Source organism: Etheostoma cragini, chromosome 2 (assembly GCF_013103735.1).
Source record: "Etheostoma cragini isolate CJK2018 chromosome 2, CSU_Ecrag_1.0, whole genome shotgun sequence".
NCBI lineage: Eukaryota > Metazoa > Chordata > Actinopteri > Perciformes > Percidae > Etheostoma > Etheostoma cragini.
Genome location: NC_048408.1, coordinates 2,495,930 through 2,519,560, shown reverse-complemented (window position 1 = coordinate 2,519,560; position 23,631 = coordinate 2,495,930). Strand labels below are relative to the sequence as shown.

At 40.3% G+C, this 23,631-nt stretch overlaps 2 protein-coding genes across 4 annotated transcripts in view; one reads left to right on the top strand and one right to left on the bottom strand.

The window, feature by feature from the left end:
- Positions 1 to 1,038: 1,038 nt before the first annotated feature.
- tmx2b (thioredoxin-related transmembrane protein 2b) lies at positions 1,039 to 5,991 on the top strand. The gene is made up of 8 exons (XM_034898365.1): positions 1,039 to 1,327; positions 1,963 to 2,023; positions 3,771 to 3,884; positions 4,005 to 4,081; positions 4,187 to 4,293; positions 4,387 to 4,452; positions 4,572 to 4,701; positions 5,297 to 5,991. The coding sequence occupies exons 1-8, from the start codon at positions 1,139 to 1,141 to the stop codon at positions 5,474 to 5,476; spliced, it is 924 nt and encodes a 307-aa protein (XP_034754256.1). The 5' UTR covers positions 1,039 to 1,138; the 3' UTR covers positions 5,477 to 5,991.
- A 4,475-nt stretch (positions 5,992 to 10,466) lies between these two features.
- The window catches only part of zdhhc5a (zinc finger DHHC-type palmitoyltransferase 5a), a 31,017-nt gene continuing 17,852 nt past the window's right edge, over positions 10,467 to 23,631 (bottom strand). For 2 of the 3 annotated variants that reach the window (XM_034898319.1, XM_034898326.1), the window contains 2 exons: positions 16,460 to 17,577; positions 10,467 to 11,983 (listed from right to left, as the gene is read on the bottom strand). In XM_034898319.1, coding sequence (XP_034754210.1) covers positions 11,749 to 11,983; positions 16,460 to 17,577 — 1,353 coding nt within the window. In that variant the 3' untranslated portion in view covers positions 10,467 to 11,748. Of the gene's footprint in view, positions 11,984 to 16,308; positions 17,578 to 23,631 lie in introns of all 3 variants that reach the window. The other variant, XR_004660154.1, reaches the window with a different exon arrangement.

Here is a 23,631-nt window from a genome sequence, read left to right as displayed (position 1 = left end):
GACCAGAAATGGTCAAATATTACATTACATGTACATAGGTTTTTCTCTACTCTCGTTGATATAAATGGGGTGTAAAGAAAATTTGAATCTGTCAGTATAAAGCCCTGATGTCTTATCCTACTGATTCAGACATTTGCATTCTCACATACAGCTCTGCCGGGTAATGTCAAAATAAGTTCAGTTTTGCAAAATGTGTTAACAAAAAAAACCCGCTTTAGAAGCACTGCTCAAGATTTTAATGCAAAATTATATCATTATATATTATATTATTATATTATTTATCGTACATGATGATTATCATGGTAAGAAGAAGTTTAAAAAACACAAAGAATAATAAATAAAAAAACATTTAGATAAATCATTCAAAGACTTATTGCTCAATTTCCCTTTATATGAAATTGAATGTCATATACAGAGGTTTTTCTCTTCTTTTTTCTGCCAAAAGGGTAGGTTTTTTCTATCCTCGTTGACATATATTGCGAAAATTTGAAATATCTGTCAGTATTGTACATTGCAGTTCAACAACACATCTTACTACATCCTCTAAAATTATCATATTAGAATATATCAATTCATTGCAGGACTGTCTGTTACATTATATCACATTGAACCAATCATCAGTGACCTGTTCTTTGTCTTGACCAATCAGCGCACGCTATAACACATTCGTCCTGATTGACCTCCACAGTCCTCACCTTTCCGCCCCTTTAAATGAGGATTTTTGTAGAATTTCGCCGATTCGAACCTCAAACTGCAAAGCCATGACAAGCTAACCACAGTTATACAGGAAGTTGCGTCTTCACCTACATATTAAAAGCGAATTTATGTTAAACTGGATGAGAAAACGCGCTTGTGGGTGTTAAGAAAATAACTAAATAATGTATTTAATGCAAATAGTAATGTTATATTTTAAAATAAACTTTATCATACAATAAAATGTTTTTAAATGTAACACGGTGTATTGCATGTGATAATAAATTATTTTATTGTTAATATCTAAGCCGGAAGTTGTTTCCGGCAACTGTTATTACTACTGCGTTACGCTTAGACAGCTAGTGTCGAGCCATTCATTTTAGCTAAGCTAACTGCTTCATCACTGCCTGGCAGTTTTACTTGTAGTAGGACAGTTAAATAGAAAATGGCTCTGCTAACGCCATTATTCGCATTCCTGTACCACCTGCCGCAGGTGTACAAGTGGCTGCTAAAGCCCTACTATGTAGCCTCTCTCTTCATGTCTATTGCCTTTCTTGCTATCCGCAAGACCCCTGGCATCTGTGACCATCTGGCTACACAGCGAGAGGACGGCAACTCCTGCGACTTCGACTGGGTCCGTAGAAAATGCTAGTCACAAAATCCTTGTTAATAATCGGTATAGATAGCTAGTTGGTCTAGTTGTGGATCGTTGGTCGGGCTGAGAGCAAGGGCTAGCTAGCTAGCTGGTAGGTGACATTAACGTTAGCTGTTCTTAGCTATTGGGAGATAATGACAGGCCAAACTAACGTTACGATGGAAATTTATACTGTTTTGCTTTTTGGCAAATCTAGCTAACTAACGGTACTTAAAGTCACAAAACGTAACGGTAATTCATAACTCGCTATAATTATTGAAGCTATTTATATAGAAAAATACAGGAATAACTAGTTACGTTACTTGTTACTCCATTCGGTTTTGGTTTATCTCATGGAATATGAACCGTTAAGGAAGAACCGTCAGTAACTACAGGACAAGGAGAATCAATGCAGGAGAGAAGAACCAAGTTGTATTCTTTCATATTCTTATAAAAAAATACTTCAAATGTGTGTTGAATGCCGATCCTTACCTTACGTTTAAAAGTTGAATTTCTCAGACATCCAAGACATGAATCTACGTTAAATCGACCTGAAAAAGGTCTTAAAACAAGACTGATTGACAACAAATCAATGAGCTGACCGTAGTTAAGACACGCCATGTTTGTGTTCTCAGAGGGAGGTAGAGATCCTCATGTTCCTCAGTGCCATCGTCATGATGAAGAACAGACGAGCAAGTGAGTAATTGTCTTCTTTTCAATTTTTTTCTGAATTTATTATTTTCCAGAGCAGCAATATGATAAGACACGTTATAATGCGATGCAGGGAGAAGAACCAGTTACAGGAAGTGTATGATACAAGTGGGAGTAATATAGAAAACTAACACTCACCAAGGGTTGTTTTGAGGTGCTGATCACTGGAGGTAGACTTGAAAATAAAAATAAATCTATATGCACATCTCTATTTATTCCGACGACACTTTCGCCCTCAGGCCTATGGCAACAACATATGGAGACAGAGTGCGACACTTTTTACTTATTAACAAGTTAAGAGTAAACTAATGCACTGGGCCAAACATGATTCGTTTACTGTCAGATATCTGTCTTTAATGCCATTCTCCCCTGTTACCAACATCCTCTCCCAAAACCCACACTGGTTTAATCTTTTTACATATGAACTCTGGACTATGTCTGAGGAATTAGTTCCTAACACAGTTTCCCTTTCACACGTGTTGCACACAACAGAAGATTGTTCATGTTAGATGTGTTCTCACTCACTGGAATCACTCACACACGTTTAAAGTAGACGAGGTCTGGCGCAGGGTACTGTGTGCAGCAGACAGGACGGGGCGTGGGTTACACTGCGTCACGGAGTAGTTCACAACTTGGTCAAAAACAAACGAGTCTCTTGTAATCACTTAAATGTGTCTGAAGATTTTGGTGGCCCTCAACAGAAGTTCCCAAATCTCATTGTCTATCCAGTTAGACATGTTTGTTGCAGTCTTCATCAATCAAACAATTTCATTTGTCACAATCAATTTGTACAAAATACAATTCCAGTGAAATCTTATCCCATCCGCTTCTTCAAATTGTGCAGGATTTATCTTAAAGCAGAATGTGGCCGTCAGATTGCCACACAGGAAAAGAGTTACCAGGTTGAAAGGAACCGGCCCTCCAGGATCCAGCCTGGAGGACACCGCAGCTACTGACATCCCGCTGGAAACAGCCGCAGGCACAGAGGCCACCTAGCTCAGTGCCCCCTCTGATATAAAGATGGGATTGGACATGCAGATGGTCCAACCCATCCACTTATACAGGACCATAGGTCGTTGCCAATAGCTATTGTTGAGCAATAGTCCTTTTATGGCCACTCTGACGACCACACTTAAAAACCTTGAAAGCTTTGGGTTGCCAGGCTAGCATAGTTGGCAGTAGACCGGCATGTTGTTTCCTGATCCTGATGAGGGACTCATAGCCACATGCAATTACAGTCAGCTCTGCAAACTTTGCAGAGCTGACTGAGAGGCGACTAGAGAGATCCGCACCTTCTAGAATATCAAATGTTTTATATATATATATATATAAAAATATGATTTTTTCATTTGAATCAGTCTCCTTCTTTGCTCTCAGATATTTCTGAGAGTAAAGTTGTTTTCTTCCAGTTTTGCACAAGCGGCGTGACACGTCAACAGGCCCACTTGCTTGCTGTAAATTATTACACATTTGGCACAATTGAAGATGACTCGCTGATTTTGTACTAGGGAGCTAGCAGGGAAAGCCCTGATGTCTTATCCTACTGATTCTGACATTTGCATTCTCACATACAGCTCTGCCGGGTAATGTCTAAATAAGTTCAGTTTTGCAGAACGTGTAAAAAAAGAAAGAAAGGCGGCTTTAGAAACAGCACTGCTCATGATTTTAGCTGCAAAATTGAATGGATTTTGGAAAAAAGCATGGAACATGTCTCTGTATCTGTTCATATCAGTAACGGTGGAGCAGCATGTGGGCAACATCATCCTGTTCAGCAAAGTGGCCAATGTCATCCTGTTCTTCAGACTGGACATCAGGATGGGACTTCTTTACCTGACACTCTGCATAGGTCAGTTAAACTTTTACACACACACGTGGCTGTGTATGGTGTTTGGGGAGTTTAAATTCTGTCAATTACATTTACCAGTGAATTTACGAATGTAATGTCATCTTGTGTTGGTTCTTTTAGTGTTTCTGATGATCTGCAAGCCTCCTCTTTACATGGGACCAGAGTACATCAAATACTTCAGCGACAAAACCATTGATGTGAGTGAAAATGAAATAAGTAGTAGCAAGTTTCTTCATAACCAATAGCAAGGATCTGTAAACTTTTTTTTTTTAATCATAAATCAAAATTGTGTGTGTGTCCAGGATGAGCTGGACAAAGACAGTCGTGTGACGTGGATTGTTGAATTTTTTGCCAACTGGTCTCCAGAGTGCCAGTCCTTTGCTTCTGTCTATGCGGATCTTTCTCTCAAGTAAGACTTCATCCGCCCACTCAGTAAAAACATAAGTACAGTCAGTGACTTTAATGAGTAACTTGGGTAACTTATTTGCTTCTTGGGTTTCAGGTATAACTGTTCTGGTCTCAAGTTTGGCAAAGTGGACATCGGACGTTATGGAGAAGTTTCCAAAAAGTAAGAAGAATTTCTTTGTTTTTGTTTTTTAATTCTCTTTTGCCTTTAGATTGATGGGCTTTATGTTGTCAGAGAGGACAGACCAGACGTGAACATTTCATATGGATTCAATTCTGTAGGTACAAGGTGTCTACATCTCCGCTGTCCAAGCAGCTTCCGTCCTTGGTGTTGTTTCAGGGTGGGAAGGAAGTGATGCGGCGCCCCCAGGTGGACAAGAAGGGTAGAGCCGTGTCCTGGAGCTTCACTGAGGTCAGATTGCACTTCAGATTTGTGACTGTTAATCAGAAAATACAGGTTGTGTGTATGGTTGGGTATTTTAAAAAAAAAAAATTGTAATAAAACGATTTTGGAGATTTGGCTGGATGTCCGTTACCTACAGCTTTCCTTGTGTTGTTTTTGAACTGGCAATGCGAGACCACTCTGACGTGGGCATTGGCCATTGTGTCTAGTAAAGTTTAGCCGGACTACTCTGTGTCTTTAGCTGCAGATTGTTGTACATCTCTCTGCCTAGTGAAATACAGCCACATGTTAGACTGACACATAACGTCCGTTTCAGAGCACCAGAGGCTACTTAAATGCGTATGCAAGTAGCACCGAAATGCACGATCATTTCAATGTAGTAGATACTGTTTGTTTGGTACCCAACACTGACATGTGTAGTCAATAACATGTACAGCATTGTATTTAAAAGAAAAACAGCATGCCTTAATTCACTCATTCCAACACCTCAATATCTTTTTTTCAGAAAGCAAGAAAAATACTCTGTGAACCCTAAACTGTTCAGATGTTTTAGCATTTAACTGTAAACTGGTATCAATAACAGCCTCTTTCTCTCTCCTCCCAGGAGAACATCATCCGAGAGTTCAACCTGAATGAACTCTACCAGAAATCCAAGAAGTTCAACAAGACCAAAGAAGACCAGGTCAGCAAATACCAGTTCCCGCCGGTCCCCGAGGAGGATGAGCCTGAGCAGCAAGGAGCTCAGGCAGAGGTGGTGGAGTCTGAATCCAAGAAGGACAAATAAGCCGGTTCGTATCACTCAGCTTCCAACCCTGGATGAAATGTGTGGGTCCAGGTCAGCTCCTCCTCCTCCACCTGCCCTCGCATCTTCAAAGTGAATCATAACAGGGCCAGCGTTGCTGCAGATCATCATGAGATTTTAAACACAGTACTTTGGCCTCCCTTCAGCACCATTTAACCCTAACTACAGTTAAACACAATAATTCATTGTTTTCCCTCTATGAAAGAGTGTGTACTTTAGCAGAGGAGCAAACTGGGACACAGTAAAGCAGCTTTTGGAGGGGTTAATGCTCAAACCTGGGCCAGAATAATGCTGTAGGGCCTTGAAATGTGATATGCAGACCTGCCATGTGCACTGGGTTATACAGTCTACACCACACATTTCTGATGGTTAAAGCTGTGAAGTCTGAGTGACTGCTGATTTAGGAGGAATAATTAACAGTAAGGGATCAGTGAATGTGATTCTACTTTGTTTTAGATTTTTTTTTGCAACTAATTGAAGTAGATAAACATAGATTTTGTTAAAATCAGAATAAGTGTATATTTATGTAAACTAGGTTATAACTCAATGGTACACACAAAGTCAAATTACTTTGCAGTGTTAAACTGGTGTTTTTGGTTTGAAATGAGAGCTGCAATATGGGAGCACATCTGCATGAGTTGGGTGGTGCTACTCAAGTTTACCAATTCATCCCTCACAGACCAAACTACACTCCGTCATTCCCTTAATTTCATGTTAATGTATTTTTATACATTCACCAACTTTTGGTTTGTTGTTTTGTATGCAGTGTATGTGCCTCTCAGAGAGATCAACAGTCATTAATGCCATGGCTAACTTGTGAGACATTTTCTTGTTTGAAAACATTTTTCACGTTTTCTACCAAATGGGTTGCACTTTTATTTTTCACTATTTCTATGTTGCCAACAAGGTAACCAGTATTGTTAAGTTTGTCATGTTTCTCAACCCCCAGTTGCTTCTGTAACATTGACAGATTCAATACAGTTTATTTGAGAAAAAAATACCACATTCTCAACATTGACAGAAACAGAAAAGACAGCAATTCCATCGTGTATGGCGAGTAAGAAGTTGGTCTGTCTACCATCTTGGTCAACACTACAGTATTAGTTCAACATACTACTCCAATCAACCAATCTGACAAATATTAGGCATGATTGTAAAATAGTCAGGGTTGACAAATCCTGGGTTTAAATGAGTCTTTGGGTCCTTATTTTCACAGTTTAAGATATAAATATTGTAACTGAATTGCTCTCCCGTTGCTGCATTCACTAATGGTAACTTTAGACTCAGACGGTTTCCTACAAAGCAATCCTAAAACAGTTGCCATGAAAAGGGTCTGAGGGATGAGCCATGCTCATGTTGTGTCATTTGGTCAGTCTGTCCACCACTTTGGTCCACACTGAAATATCTGTGCAACTATTTGATGGATTGCCATATAATGTTGTACAGACATTCATTCTCTTCAGAGGATGAATCCTACTGACTTTTTATCATTAGCACGCTAACATAGTAAACTATGATGGTTGACATTATACCCGCTAATCATTAGCATGCAGATGTTAGCATTTAGTACAGCCAGAGCTGTCTGTGGCCTGTCTTGTTTGAATCTTTTTTGTATTGCAAACAAATATCGATTTTAGTCAGCTATCGATATCATCTTCATATCAGGTGACCCAAAGTGGCTCCTGAGGCTGGGGTTGAGAAGCTGGGTCACCTGAACGCACCAGTATAGTGGATGTGCTGGGAGGGACACAGTTGCATCATTAGACAGTAGCATGTTACTGGTGCATGTGATTGCGTGGATCCAGATCTGACTTTGCATTTTTCCACTCAGATTCTAAAGTCATGTTATCAGATGATGTCAAACCATATACTCATGCGTTGCACATTGTTTGGCTAAATACTGGACACATCTTCTATTCTACAAACCTGTGATCAGCATGGTGATGAAGTGGGAGCATATAAGTCTGGCCCACTTGACACTACATCACATACAAACATACACTGTTGTTGGTTTTTATTTATTATTTTTTTAATACGCTTCTTCTGGTCTTTGGACCAAAATAACCAAGTTTGAGGCATTTAATTTTCCTGCTTTCTTGCTAACATTCCTAATCATGATTTTGAGTTTTTTTCCCTTGTAAACTGGTAAACATGCGCACATACACTGTAATAAGTAGCCTTTTGAGTTTATTCTTAATCCTTATTTTATTACTAAATCTGTTGTTTTGTATTGTTCGCTTCTTGTGAAATTGATTTGACCTTTTGTTATGTTGCATTTCATATGAGCTGCATTTCAAGGCTTATGTATATTTGCACCTGTACATGGATGGAGACGTCTGCTGAAAAGACCTCAGAAGTCGGGCCTGTTTTGTTATTCATGCAATAAAACAATGTGCATATGAAGCATTTCAAAGCAGCCTTAGTGTGTTATTTCCACATTACACTGAATGACCAAGGAAACTGGTGAAACGTAATGCAATATAGAAGGTCAGACTAGTTGAAAGACTTCCAAATATTGTATGATGCCAATGAAATGGCAGCAATAACTGGCCTCTACTCTAAGAGTGGTTAGAGGGCATTCAAAAAGTATTAAGACAGTTATGCACAGCCTTGTGCTAAAATTGTTAAATTTCATCTACATTCAATACCCTATAATGACAAAGAAAAACTGCAATATCACATTGACACACAAGTAATTAGACCTTTTCCTATGACACTGACATGTCAAATGCCTCCCAAATCCCTTCAAACTATAAAACCAACAGCCTAGCGAGCTACACACTGAAAATGGCAACTTTTGAAGATGGATGTGCAACAAGGCGAGCCGTTTGGTTCTTATGGAGAATAGAATAATGAATGTAAAGATTTACAAAGAATATGTTTATGGCATTTACTATCTAACTGGGACATTTTGGGACAGATTTGTACAAAGTACACATGGCAATACACTTGTAAATTACATTTAATCCAGCTAATCATCTAATATTTTAAGTGCCTTTTTCTTTTGCAGGGTCCAAATGTTTCAAAAAACAAGTTCCTTTCTGAGACAATTGTGATTGGTTGAAGAAATTCAAGCAACCCAGAGCGTTTTTTTCCCCCTCCTATCCCAGAATGCATCAGTGGTGTAGCCAGACCATACTTCACAGCGCTGTTAAGATAGGTCTAGCAACGTGAGACTTGTAGAGTCCTAACCCCAACCCTAGTTGAACTGCCGTCTTCTAATGATTCTCTCAGATAACATTCATTTGATTAACAGAAACGTATTGATCAGTGCAACTTCAAAAACTCCTTCAAATTTGGTTGCGTCCAGCAGGCCAAAATTTGTGCACATACAACTGGAACTGTTTAGCTGCACTCCACAAGGGCGAATTTATTGCATGAGCTAAGTGAAGAAAGGCCCTTAAACAGATCTAAAAAAGAGGATGTCAAATCACTTTCATCTGATAGTGTACCTACAAACATTCTAGTCTGCCAAGTCAAATTTCTTTAAATCCCTTTAAAGTGAAAAGAGCAACCATATCCACGTCTTTGTCTTAAATTTATTATCAACCTGCAGCCCCGCACCATATACATCCACACATACCAGGGCTGTACAGTACACATATTTGTCATGTCATGTATCCCAAGCCCTGTCCTTATCAAACATACAGGTAAAGCAGTCTTTACATCCGCCATCTGTTCTGCTAAAACAAGCAAGTGTTCCCAAATCACAGCACTTCTCCCTTTTTGTGATGTCATAGATCAGACACAGGATACGCTTTGTTTAACTCTCTGATGGTATTTCAAGTGGGCTTCATGTATTTTACCATAAGTGGTTAGAGTTTGTGTGCATGTGTTCCCAATTGTGTCCCAGACTGGATTAAGCCAAAATGGCCAAAAATGAAAACCTATAGGTAGCACAGATGATAAAAGTCATACTTAGGCCTTACTGTCACTCACCAAGAACTGTTGTCCTTCAATCTGTTGCACCAGTTTGCAAGTTCCAGGGCCAAATATTTCAGTTGAAATGGTTCAGAGAACAAAATAACTGTAGGCGTGATGGCTCTAAAAGGGGTAATGAAGCGAGGTGTAATTAGATTAGTGTAGTGTGATAGTGTACACTGTTTAGCTTCAATTTCAATTCAATTTTATTTATAGTATCAAATCATAACAAGAGTTATCTCAAGACACATAACAGATAGATTAGGTCTAGACCACACTCTAATTTACAAAGACAACAATTCCAGTAATTCCCAGCTAAATCCAATTTTAACTGGTGCAACAAAGTGCTGGCGCTGTTGGTGGCAGCAGGTGTTTGTGATGTGAGTCTTTAGCAAACGATAGACAGGTAATGTTTAGCAGGGAGAACGAAGACTTGTCCACTGCTTTACAAGTTTTCACTACATCGTCACTTGTCTTTTCTTTTAAACAATATACATTTTTTTTTCCAAGACTGGGAGCCTCATTTATGTTTTAACTTAATCTTAAAATCATTTCCCATACAGCTAAATTAAAATTCATGTGGAGATGAGAAGGACTGTCCAGTTTGAGTAGTAAGACATTGGGGCCACTTGCTTCATTGTTTAATCTATTTAAAAAATAATAATAGCCACAATACTCTATCATAGAATAGCAGATATTTCCATGTTAAGTTTTCTTTTTTTCTTAGATAGAGAATTTAAATCCTTACTGACCTCTGGTCTAAGCTTCTGAACCTAAAACCAATCAGCTGGCTGCTTTCATCTTTTTAATATGACCAAAACTCAACCCTTCTTTTGAGACAATGTTAAAAATTCTTGATTTATCAATAGCTATATTTCCATATAAATCCATAAAAAACAATTTCAAATTAAATAGGTGACATAAAAAAACACTTTAATTTTAAAGGCAATTGCTCAAGGAATGACGGCCTTGTCTTAAGGAGCCCACTGAAAACAAAAAGGCCAAAACATGAGTTCCTTGTTCACTTTAGTTCCTCACTTGTTTGTTCAAACAGACCACTTTGGTCCACAGCCAAACAAAATGTGGCTAGTAGTAATAGTAGTGCATGCTGCAGTCTGGTATGAACGCCACTTTAAAAAAAACATTTAAAATCACATCACCCTGTACAAACATGGAATCCTATTCACAATGATAAATAAATCAAATGAATCAGAGAACCAGGGAATCAGGATTATGTTTTTGTCACATTTGTCATCCCTCCTTCAAAAGGCAAGCCAATTCACGCAGCAACATTGAGAGAAAAGGAAAGTTAATCTGTGACGCGGTAGATTGTCACAAGTCCATAAGAGGTCTTACTTGTTAGATTATTCCTGTTGGGTCCAGTTGTACAATTCCATGACTGATCGGAAGGCTGTGAACTAACGGCCTCGAGGAGAGTGGTGGATTGTGTCTGGGCTGCATTACTAACTCCATGCATGCACACAACACGACTTGTGTTCATTGGTCCGATGAAATCACTCCATTTGGTGGATGCTGTTATTTAAAGTAGGGTTTATCGGACAACTGTATTACATTGTCTGAAGAACAAGCGAAGACTTCACCTGATATGACTGACACATTTAGTTTACACTAAACTGGTTGTCTATGGGAAGCCCTTCACTTTGGATTGATTTTGATCGGGTTCCAAAGACTGTGCATGAATGCATGTTATTACTATCATCATCATCATCATCATCATCATGATGGGGCTTTGTGTTTCATGATATTTGTTGAACTGTTAGTGGATAAATATTAAAATATTAAACAACACTACTTTTTACCTTAATGCAGCTTTAGTCCAAAAGTGCTGATCGGAACTTTGTAAACTTACAGTCATCAAAACTCAGAGCTCCAGAGCTCGTTGGCGGCCTCAGCCCTGGCAGTGTAATGCCCTGCGCTGCTATGCTTGTATAATGTAACACCCAGACCTGACCATGCTAGTCCCTTGTGCTACCTGCTGAGGATAAACCCACAAAAAAGGTGCCAAACATAATTCGGTTTGGTCCGGTGAGATCCCCCAAAAATAGTCTTTTACAGCCAAGTCCTGGCTTATGGACAGCCCAGGTCTTTCTCTCATTTTACCAGCTGAGTTACTGAGGTTGATGCCAGGAGGCCGGGCCGTCCAGTACAGTTTAGCTCCACCGTCAATCAGCCAGTGAGGAGCTCAACCCATCCTCAGATATCCCGGTCCACAGTTGCTTATGAAAGACCCAAATCTGCCGCTCAAAGTCAGAAGGAGGCAGCAGCATCTCCTTTTCGTCTCATTTTTCCTCGAGCGGAAGGCTGGCCGGCACTCAGACAGAAATCTCATAGGTGGTTCCCCCGACGCCTGTCACCTTCTTTACCCCGCCACTCGTAGGCTTGTGGGGGGGACTCTGCATCAATGGTGCACTGGGAAAAGCAGCTCCAGGCCGGGCGGAAACGCTGACTGGGTGAGACGGGGAGGAAGGGGCAGAGCAGGAGGAGGAGGAAGAGAAGAGCTGGCCGCCATTGGTCCAACTCAGAGGTTTCATCTGGATCAGCTCATCCCTGGTTTTAGAAAAAAACAAAACACAAAGACGATCAGTGTGACGGTTTAGGACAGGAAGTCCAGAGAGATGTATGACACTAACAATTAGAATTTAATTTAACTTCATTTCCAAACAACTGGCTACACATGAGACATTATTACAGGTCTGAAATTGCCTTACTGTAAGTATAATTTAGTTCACTTGGTCAATGGACCGAGGGACTGGTTTATGTGAGGAGTAAACACACACACACAAGTTATGACGACTGTCATCCTCCATCATCAGAACCGACGGGGGAGATCAAACTCTGGTGGCTGAAAGCACCATGCTGCACAATGCTTATAGTATTCTCTGGTTTAAAAAGGAGCTGACACAGAAATAACTGGTTATGAACATTAGATAAATACCAATACCAGTACCGCATACAATGCAATTTAATACCGTCCAACATATGACAATATGACAAGGTTTTGTGTTTTATTATAATTATTAAAGAATCATAATATTTGACTCTTCCGCCAGGAGACTATAACTGATTGCTGATGACAAACTGAATGAATGATTAGTGTGCATTACTGTGGGGTGTATATCCCACACTCTTTCAGGAGAACTCCGGTCAACTCCAACACGTAGCTCTGTTGTTTGTATAGTAGGAGGTTTGTCAGTAGAGAGACAAACGAAACCAGTTGGTACTGCCTACAACGTGTTGTCCTCCTGCTAAAGTTAGCACCCAACAAGCTTAAACAGTTTTAAACGTGTTTTTAAGTGTCTTAACATGTTCAAAATGTCATTAAAAGTGCCCACACATGTGAAGTCCTTCCTTCCGGGGGAACACAGTGAATTTGACTGCTGTAGATGTGAAAGAAATGTATGAAAGTCCTAATTCAGCTGTGTTAAGTTCCTGTGTTGTAGAGTGCTTAGGGACCGTCTACAAACTACAACACAGAAAAGAGATAAAACTAAAATATGTAGGCTATCAATTTAATAATTAAATAAGGTAGTGTCTCCAAACCTTACGTCAATTATAACGTGCCTCCTCCTAGTTGTAATAATGTACTTATTTTTGAAAATATGTTTGTATCTCTTTTTAGAGTTGAAGTTTGTAGACGGTCTCGAAGCACTCCTTGCAGTATCAACACCGGAATTAGCCAAACTTTCATGCATTTCTGTCACATCTTCTGAAGCCACATTCCCTGTGTTCACTTGAAACGAATCACTGCACATGGGTAGGTATGGCGCTAGGACAGTGACAGTCACCTGTGGTATTGAAAATAAAATTTGGCATTGAAACAACAAATACTGGCACTGAAAAATGTTGACCTGATGTATAAAACACAAACATCAAAAAGTAATAATCTCACAATCCTATTATACAATTTCACTTTGACATTTGTTTGCATTATGATGATAGGTTTTTAAATGTCAATTTCCTTTATTCTTGATGTCTGTCTTTCAGTTACATGTTTTTTTACGCTGTCAAGATTTTTACAATGTGACTGTTTTTCATTTTCAACCTTCTGTCCCTGTTTTTTGCACAGAGAGGAGGGGAAGGACAAAGAGGGCATGGTTTACAGGTAATGTACATAGGCTACTGGCAAGAGACTGCAACTCCACATGAATCCTTACATATGTGTTAAAACCGCATATCTGCAATGTCTTTCTCAAGTTCATCTGGCAAGTCTGTTTATCTCTGCCATTTTTTTCACATAGAAGCAGGCTGGTTTAGTGTTAACCTTTACTGTAGGCATAAGCTGTTCTATTTTGGCAAAGGTTAGCACCGTTCTCTTAATTCAGCACACTAACTTGTGGCTAATTGTAGCCAATCTCCCACCGGGGATGTCAATCTATCTTCTATAATCTAGTATTTATAATAACAGTAATTGTCATTTAGGACTCCTAAGCCAAGTGTTATTGCTGGTGCACATGGCATGACTCGCTTGTTTCTCTCATTGCCTCCGTCATGGATGTATTATTCGCCGCTCTCTCTACATGCCGCTCACACTGGCACAGAACCGTAATGCCCCTCCCCCATAACTATCCTCCAATCATAAGTATTGCTGCTGACTGACAGGTTTCTAGGCAAATCACACACTAACATGCAGAACGCGTTCACTGACAAACTGCCTTAACTGTGTTTTCCCAGTTTAGGACAGAAAGTTGAAGCTGAAAACAAGTGACATTGTAAAAATCTCGACAGCGTAAAAAAGAAAACTGTCACTGAAAAGACACAGACATCAAGAAAAAAATTTGATATATACTATAAATAGTGATATACTATAATAGGATTGTGAGATATGTTTCTGTTTTATATTTCAGCTCAACATTTTTCAGTGCCAATATTTCTTGTTTCAAAGCCAAGGTAAGACAGCTTACTGACACTTTTAATGACATTTTGAACATGTTTAGAGACTAAAAACATGTTTAAAACTTGCCCTGATTAAGCCTGTTGGGTGCTAACACTAGCAGGAGGATAACACGGTGTAGGCAGCACCAATTGTTTTGGATTTTCTCCCTGACAGCACTCTAAATTTACAACAGCGCTACATGTTGGAATAGACCAGAATTCTCCTTTAATGAACTGCTCCCAGTCAATTGATCAGGGTGTTAGCAGATGGATTCAGAAGTTCAGCTTTTGAAAGCATGCTAAAACTGCCAATTCTACCTTCTACTGTGCTTATCTACTTTCCACAGTTCCACTGAAGCTTTCACACTCGGCCAAACGCATCAAACTAAATGGGCAAATGCACCAGGATTCGTTTTAACCGAACCAAACAAGATAAAGTGTGAAAGCATCTTTTGTTTTAGCTTAAAAATACTTAGCTGTTCTACAGCCAAAACCTCAGTCTACATGGGTTTGTATGTACATACAATCTTAATTCAATGGCCACACCTGCTATTACTGCAGATGTTGCTCATGTAATGATAAAGTCTGTTGGTACGTATCTTAGTATGAAAGTTGGAACATCATATTAGACACAGTTTATTGTTTAACAGTTCATTATTAATTTTGGATAGGCTGGAGAAATGATCAGAAGCACGTTTTACTTTAATAGTTGATGAAACATGCAACATTCAAATGCTACACATTTTAAGTCAGCAAGGTCACAATGAAGATACACAATGAGAACCACAGCAGTGAGTGTAAACCCATGCAGTCGTGCAAGTAGAGTGAGCAGAATGTAAAGGCAACAAAACACACGGCAACATGTCAGAAGATGGAACAGTCTAATTGTCGTCATCCAAAATTGTGACTGTGTCTCAATAAACTAAAAACGGGAAGAACTAACCCGATGAAGTATAAGGCAAACATCTTGGATCTGCTACTGTTGGTCTTTACTGGAAACACCCAATGTTCCATGAATTTGTGCTCACTCAGAACATTGTCACAGTGGAAAAGTTTCCCAATTATTTATATGTTACATAGGTTTAATAAGATGGTAAAAATGTGTCTTACACATATTTCATGTTTTCACTTTGCAGTTTAACTATTAGTTTTATGGCTGCTATTGCTACTTTTGCACACCTTAAGAAGACCTATTATGCTTTCCTGTATTTTCTGTCAGATGTATAATGTTACAAAGTTGGATGGAAACGTTAACCTTGGTCTGAACCCTCCGGTTTCAACAATTTTTCCCAATCTTGGCTTAGTATGATGTCCTACTGAGCATCAACTGCTCCAAGCGGGCACGCTGCAGTGTTTACGTAACATACCCTGCCACATGTAGCTAGCTACATGCTAAGTAAGGGAAAGCTGTAATCTTAGCTGCTGATGTTTTTTGGATCGCATTCCTGCTAGAACACAGAGGCAGCGACATCAGGAACAGATGCAGAGACTCCAGATATACGGAAACGCTGACCAATCAGAACAGTCTGGGCTTTTTCAGGAGGGGGCTAAGAGACAAGGCTCCAACGCAGCGTCTCAGATAGACAGAGGGTGAATACAGGGGCAGTAGCCATGGGCAGTATTAGAAAAAAAGAAGTGTTTTTTGAACATTAAAGCATGTAAACATGTTCTAATAGAAACACAAAATAATACGTCTAATTATAATAATATAATAGGTCTCCTTTAATTAATTAATTGTTACTTATACTCTAACACTAACATTGTCTGTTGAGTATTATAAACTGTATCACGTCGAACAGTGTATCGGTTAGATGGACTACTGCTAATAGTGTGGTATATACAGTGGGTATGAATAAAGATGTGTCTAAAGGCCAATAATAAATAGAATAATGTAGAGGACAAGAACAGGCAGGCAGACCCCAACAGCATTACACATCTAACAGAGAGAAAGCTCACAGACAAATGAAAGACAAGCAAAGGGAAAAGAAGGAAGAACTCACAGGAAATCTGGCAGCAGGAGAAGGAGGGAAGGGAATAAGAGGAGCAGGAGGAGCAGTCAATCAGGTAGTAAGGTTTTCAGGCGGGCAGGTGGTTGTTTTCAGGGTTAACAGCAAACCAACCGTCCTGACAAAAGGTGTAATTCATACTCACTTCGGCGCTTGTATCCCTCCTCCTCCTCCTCCACTTCCTCCTCCTCCTACCCCTGCTGCGTTCGCTCCTGCTGATGCAGAAGCCTTTCGAACCAGCCGGTACTGCATTTCGGCAGCAGCGGCACTCGAGTAAGAGAGGGACTTTCCCAGAGGCGGGGGGTGCGGGGAGCGAGGAGGATGGGTTGTGGTAGAGGAGGATCCAAGAGGGGTGTCGGTGGAGCGGGTGCGGTAAGGATAAGCGTGGTGGGGTGGGGCATGAGGGGCAGCGAAGCGGGGAGGGCGCGAGGTAGAGGAAGAGGAGGAGGAGTGATGGTGGTGATGATGGCCGTGGTGATGGTGATGATGGCCGTGGTGGTGGTGATGGTGTGGGGGAGGTGGGGCAGAGGAGGACGGGGGAGCCGAGGCCTGATTGGTAGGCTCGCCCAGCAGGCATTCCCTTTCCGGAGGAGGCGGTGGGGAGGAGGACGTAGAAGAGGAGGAACGATGGAGGAAGGAGTGGTGGTGGTGGTGGTGGTGGGAGGAGGAGCGGTGGTAGTGATGGGGCGACTGGGAGGACTGGGAGTGCATCTCAGCGTCTCTTGGTTGTGACGACAGGAAAGGGGAGCTGTAGCCGCCTGCTGCTGGCGTACAGGGTCTTCCAGAGGAGACCTCAGGGGCTCCTGAACCCGCTGCCACCACTTTGTCAAAATCGTCACCACCTGCCAGTAAACTGTCATACGATAGGCTCCCGTTGCGGGACGGGTGGTGAGGCGGGGGTGTCTGATTGGCTAGGCTCTTGAAGCTGGCCGAGGTGGTGGTTGCCTCGGAAACGTGGACGCCGCCTGTTGAGGTGTGCGTGGAGCTGGAAGATCGGGACCCCACTCCTGATAGGACCATATGGTCTGAGAAGGAGGGGTACGAGCGCCCACCAAGGGAGTAGCCAGGGATGCCCCCTCCCCCCACCTCTCTTCTCGACTCCATTCTCTCCCCACCTCCTCCCCCTCCCACTCTGTCAGATGAAGTGTCCCTCCGGTCCAAGCTGGGCTGGGAGCGGAAACCAGGCTGCTGGCTGGCTTGAAGGAGGGAGGAGGTGGAGGAAGAAGAGTCCCTGGCACTGCCAACACTCTCCCCTCGACTTAACTGGAGGAGGCAGGAGGAGAGAGGAGGGAAAGTGAAATAGAGAGAGGCAGCAGGAGGGAAAAGAAACAACAAGAAGCGGAGCAAATGAGAGCAGCGAGCTACACGGGAGTTTAACCAGAAATTCCTGCTGCACTCCCTCTAGTGTTGACATCCTGACACAACACTTCAACTTCTGCAAATGCCCACATTTCTTTCCATACAGAAACTTGTCTCTTTACAGGTCAATACTGATATAGCTGAACTAATGTTTAATATAGCCCTTTTCTTTTTACTTTCAGAAAATCACCACACTAATTAAAGAAGGCCACAAAGAATTGAAAGCTCTGCAAACTTAGGTCCAATGCAAGTATATATAATACCAGGAGCATTGTAAACAATACTGATAACATATATTTCTCATGGGGTGTAGTGGCTGAATTCAAAAACAAAAAAAAATATTGTTCCTTACCTAAATTTAGGTTACTGAATCTCTACCACCTGCTGGTAGAGATTTTACATCTTAACCGCAGCCGTATATACCGCCTGCATTCCGTTTACTGTCCTCGGCCTTGTCACTATGTATTAAACGTCACGATGACATGGGAGCACAGCTGTTGTAATGGGTTCTCTGTTTGTTGTCATTGTAAATTAATAAATAGATCATTTTAAAGATTTGCTTTGGTCAAACATTTGCCTTGATGAAGCTCAAGTGACCAAAAGCTTTTCTTTATATATAATAAAATCACATTTGTTTTCTCCATGTTAGATCATCAATATATTCAGATTTTCATATCGCATGTTTCAGTACAATTGTGTGAGGGTTTAAAACTCACAAAAAATTAAACACAACAACACTGTAAATGGCAGTAGCGAATTACTTGAAAAAGACAATGTATGAATGCATTATCAATCGTATTAGCACTAACCATCTGAACAACAAATACTTAATATAAAAAATGTTTCTCTCCCTTGACTACTTGCAGGGGAGTACCGAGGTCCCACAAACCATTACAATTAAGACATAATATTTCTTAATTGAATATACCGGAAATAATGTACATAATTCATTTTGTTGTTACTTCTATAGGCAGTAATGCACTGGGATTAAAATGTATACAATATAAAGCTCCAAAAGCACACAAAAAAAGAGGGAAAGAGGGAAAGTTAATCTCTCCATTTGATTCCTCATCCGGACAGAAGCTGACTCAGGTGACAAGAACATGAAACATCAAAATGACTTTATCTGAGATAAAGTGGAACTATTTTCTTCGACAAACTCTGAAAGGAATCTACCAGAGACATATTTCTAATCAGAGAGACATTATTGAATCAAAACAATATTTTTACAGAATGGTGGATTGACAGTAGGGAGGATGTGGACATGGGTACAAATACTGAGTGGAACCAACTTATCAATCCAGATGTATTGAGGTACAAGGTGATTTAAACACAAAACCTGACTCTCTCTTTATCGGCCTTATACTTCTATTTTATTCACCCAAACAGTAATGGCAAGACAGATGAATTTAGTCATTAACCATTTTACATTTTTGTAACAGTATTTTACCCATATCCAGAGCAAACAGAGGTATATAGGTAAGGAGGAAAAAGGCTTTCAGAACAATCACTTACTGATACTGATCAACAGAAAGCCACTGAGAAACCAAACCCAGGAGATCGACAGGAAATCAAAAAGAAAAAGACAAACAAAAATGGAATGCGTTAGATTGAAATCAAAGAGATAAAAGAAGCAGAGGAAGGGACAAATGGAAAAAAACACATACATACACACACACACTCTACACTTGTGAGTGCAAAGCCGATTTTAGCTAATCAGTTTATCCTTGAGACCCAGTGGACGTTTGTGTAAATTTGAAGTCATTTCTTTTCAGGGGCGATATCGCGTTCACAAGAAAGGGACGGACACTCTACTGACAACGTACGGAGGGATGGACAGACATAACAGCAGCGCAGCAGCATTAACATCTAAGGAAATCAAAGTTGAATCACCACACAGGCTTCGTCCAGCAATATTTTCTACACAAAATGTAGCTATAAATGTATCTACTGGCAGCTCTACAGATGGGCTTACTAATTAAAACTGTAACCCCATCACGGCCCCGAAATCTGGTTTTCCTAATATCATATTACTGTCTACCGAAGCCGTACTCAAAAGATTACATTGTTCAGCATGGCCTGGATAGGATTGATTTACGTTAAAATTAAATTTTGCTTTCCTACCTAATGTTGCTCTGGGTTCTAAACAAGGTGGTTCAGTTGCTTAAATTTATAGAGTAGGTCTAGACTACACTCTAATTTACAGAGACCCAACAATTACCAACAAGAGCAAGTATTTGGTGTGACAGTGGCAAGAAATAAATTCCTTTAAACAGGTAAAAAAAAAAAAACTTGAGAAGAATTTAGAGAATTTACTTCAGACCTTATAAAGCATGCTGATGAGATTTTAATTATTGATATTAACCTAAATAAGGCCATTAATCCTCTATGCAAAGCCTTGTTGGCACTTTTTGATTTGTACATGAACCCACTTACTCCACTGGTAACACCCTTGATTGGATTCTGTCACGTGGAATAGTTTTGCTGTGACTGTCTCTCCTGTCTCTCCATGATCTGTGATATCACTAGCCTGTCCCTGTAATTTTGGCATTAATGTATTTCACACTCGCCACGTTGGTCCGTCAACTCTAACTGTACTGACTCCTTACACTGCTACAGGACCTTTAAAAAATGTATGGGGACTTGAACACATCTCTTTCTAGTCTTCTGTATTCAACTGCAGCTCTTGCTACCAAAACTAGACAGTCAAAGAGGTCTATGTGGTTTAACAATAATACACGTGCTCTTAAAGGAGAATTACATTCCAACACACAGCTCTGTTGTTTGTAAATTTGGAGTGCAGTCATAGAGAAAAACAGAAAACAATTTGTGCTGCTTACACTGTGTTGCCCTCCCGCTAGAATTTGTGCAATTCGCTTGTTGGTATGAAAAACATTTGAACTGTTATCCATTGCATTTGATGGTGTTGGATATCACAATACGGAATATGATACGAAAAGCAGGCACACTTGTCTTTGCCACTGGTATTGCCTAATATGGCTTTTGGTTTTTTAATATTAACAGTCTATGGTCTCGCCTGAGTCCAGGTGACTGTATTATGTTTATCATAATATTGGAGGGAAAGAGAAACACAAGTCGGCTTTTCACAAGTTAAGACAGCTAGCTAACGCCGGATGTTTGTTAACTTTAGCGCAACAGCGTTAGCCTAGCCTGCTAGGTAAATATTACGAATGCCTTTTTGTTATTTCCTATATATGTTTTCATGTTGTCAACATAATACCTGTGGCGTTAGTGCACCTTTTGTACCATAATTGTTTTGAATGAAACAATAAGCTTCACTCCTCTGAGATGGGTGGGTTTTTATTACGTTACACACAAAGCTAACTGGCTATAGTTAGCCTGTACGTATTCTAGCGGATATAGCTACGAACAAGCTACATCTGCAGCAAGCAAACCCGTCTCTGTTCCGCAGTCTGCAGACCAGGGGAATAAAGTACAGATTCTCAGTTTAAGACCAAGTCTGAGTTACATGATTCAAGGGATTCCGCACATTGAAAGCCTGGACATGTGTGCATGTTTCAACCTCACAAACAACAGACAAGCCTCAAAAAATACTATTGAAGGATACGGTTTACCTTTACTTGTACTGTTGAGTATACTGTGGAAGTGGTTCTTATGAATTTCTCAGCTAATCGTAATCTGTAAAAATATTGATTTTGCTTCAACATGCGCCTTCCTTTAAAAACTTTCATATGGATTCATTTTTAAATTCTGTGCTTTGTTCTCAAATGAAAAGAACATATGTTAAATTACACTCTGTTCATTGTTGTTTATCAAACTAATGTTTCTGAAAAGACATGTCTTTCCCATTAACTAAGGATGCTCCGATTGATCTGTCACTGATTGTTATTGGCCGATAAAGGCCTTAAATAGTTTGATCGGTGGTCTCCATGAAGGCCAATCAGATGGGCCGATGAGATGACGCACTACTCATGAGAAAAAATATTCTACACACAGCTAAAATGGCCGCCTCCCTACATTCACCGGTCTGGCAGTTCTACAAGGTGTTTAAAAAAAGACAGTACATTAGCGATTTGCAACGTGTGTGCCAAAGAAATTCCACGAGGCAGAAAGCTCCAAAGACATTTCAACACCACCAACCTCATCAGACATTTGAAAGTTAGTCACGGTTAGTCACACAAGTTAGCGCTAAGGCAGAGAGAGAGCGGGGTCGTGTAGCAGCTCCGGCACCACTCACTCAGCTGTCTGTAACAGAGACATTGTAACGACAGCAAACCTACAATAATGACAGCAAGATTTTTTTTTTTTAACATCAGCCAAAATTATGGAATATATATGCCTCAATCACCAACTGCTATCAATTGTGGAAGACGAAGGGTTCCAGTTACATGGATTCACGCTACACTCTGTCAGGGCGTAAATATTTGACTGATGTTTGCCTGCCGCAGTTATACCAAACCGTGTTTGCACATGTTGACACCCTTATGAAGGACATCACATCAATCAGCTTCAAAAGTGACATTTGGAGTTCAAATGTATGTCCCATGTCGATGTTGAGCCTAACTGTGCATTTTGTTAATCAAAACTTTGAACTACAAAGAGTTGTGCTTCATTCTCAAGAATTTTCGGGGTCACACACCGCAGAGGCTCTTGCTGCCGCATTCAGCAACCTGTTTTGCGCACTGGGGAATCCCAAAGCGCACGTTATTCCAACGGATAATGCCAAGAACATGGTCAAGGCCATGAGGGATGCAGATCTACCCAGCCAGCATGGCTCATACACTGCAGCTTGCCTTTGCCGACAGAGTTTTATCACAACGCATCGTCGGCCATTTCAAACATTCCCAGCTTGCCTACTTTCAACTTCAAAATATTCAGAAACATCTTGGCCAGCCTATTAATAGGCTACAACAGGATGTACCTACCAGGTGGAACAGTCCAGTTAATATGCTGTATGGAACAGAAGCGTGCCCTATGTGCTTATGGAGCTGACTATGACTTGCCTTCCATGTTCACCGGTCACCAGTGGAAATTGGTGGAAAAAAATGATTTCCCTACTCGCCCCGTTTGAACCATTGATGCTTAACAAGTAAGCTTTAGGAGATATGGCTAAACTAATCTATCTTTTTCATTTTATCATGTTGCTTTAAAAAAAAAAGTTGACTCTGTGCTATTCACTGACAGTAAAAAGAAACATTATCATTGTATGCACTGCTGCGTTGCTAAATGATAGCAACTCACCAGGTGACTTCCCCAACTCTTGGCAATTCCTCATTTGTCTTCTTATGTCTGACAGGTTCAAAATTATACTGCTGCTGGCCTTTCCACCTCTTTCTCATCCAAGTCAGTCGCCATAGAACGTCAACGTTTTCTTTAATCAGAATATTGTCAGTCAACTTTCATGCAATTCTTTCACATCTACCTCAGTCAGATTCACTGTGTTCACTCAGAAGGTATCACTGCACATGGGTAGGCATTTTTAATGACATTTTGAACATGTTAAGAGGCTAAAAACATGTTTAAAACTTGCCCTGTTTAATACGGTTGGGTGCTAACTCTAGCAGGATGATAACACAGTGTAGGCATCACTGATTGTTTTCGTTTTTCTCTCTACTGACAGCACTCCAAATTTACAAACAGAGTTACGTGTTGGAATCGATTGGAATTCTCCTTTAAGCAGAAAAAAGAGATTAGATACAAAACTGGTACTTGGTCTAGATAGGTCTGTAAAATCTGCAGTGTCAAATTCATGTTGAATCACAGCTAGTCAGTGTCCTTACAACATTGTCTAACCTAATGTCAGCTTCGAAACCTACCACCTTTCTTCCCCAACCATTACCAGCTAAACCTTATAATGATCTGGGGCCATTTTTAGTACATTTATTGCTGAATATTGTCAATTTGTCTCTTATGGCTGGTATTGTTGCCACTAGCTTTCAGACTGCTGTGGTTAAATCTCTAATTAAAAAACACACA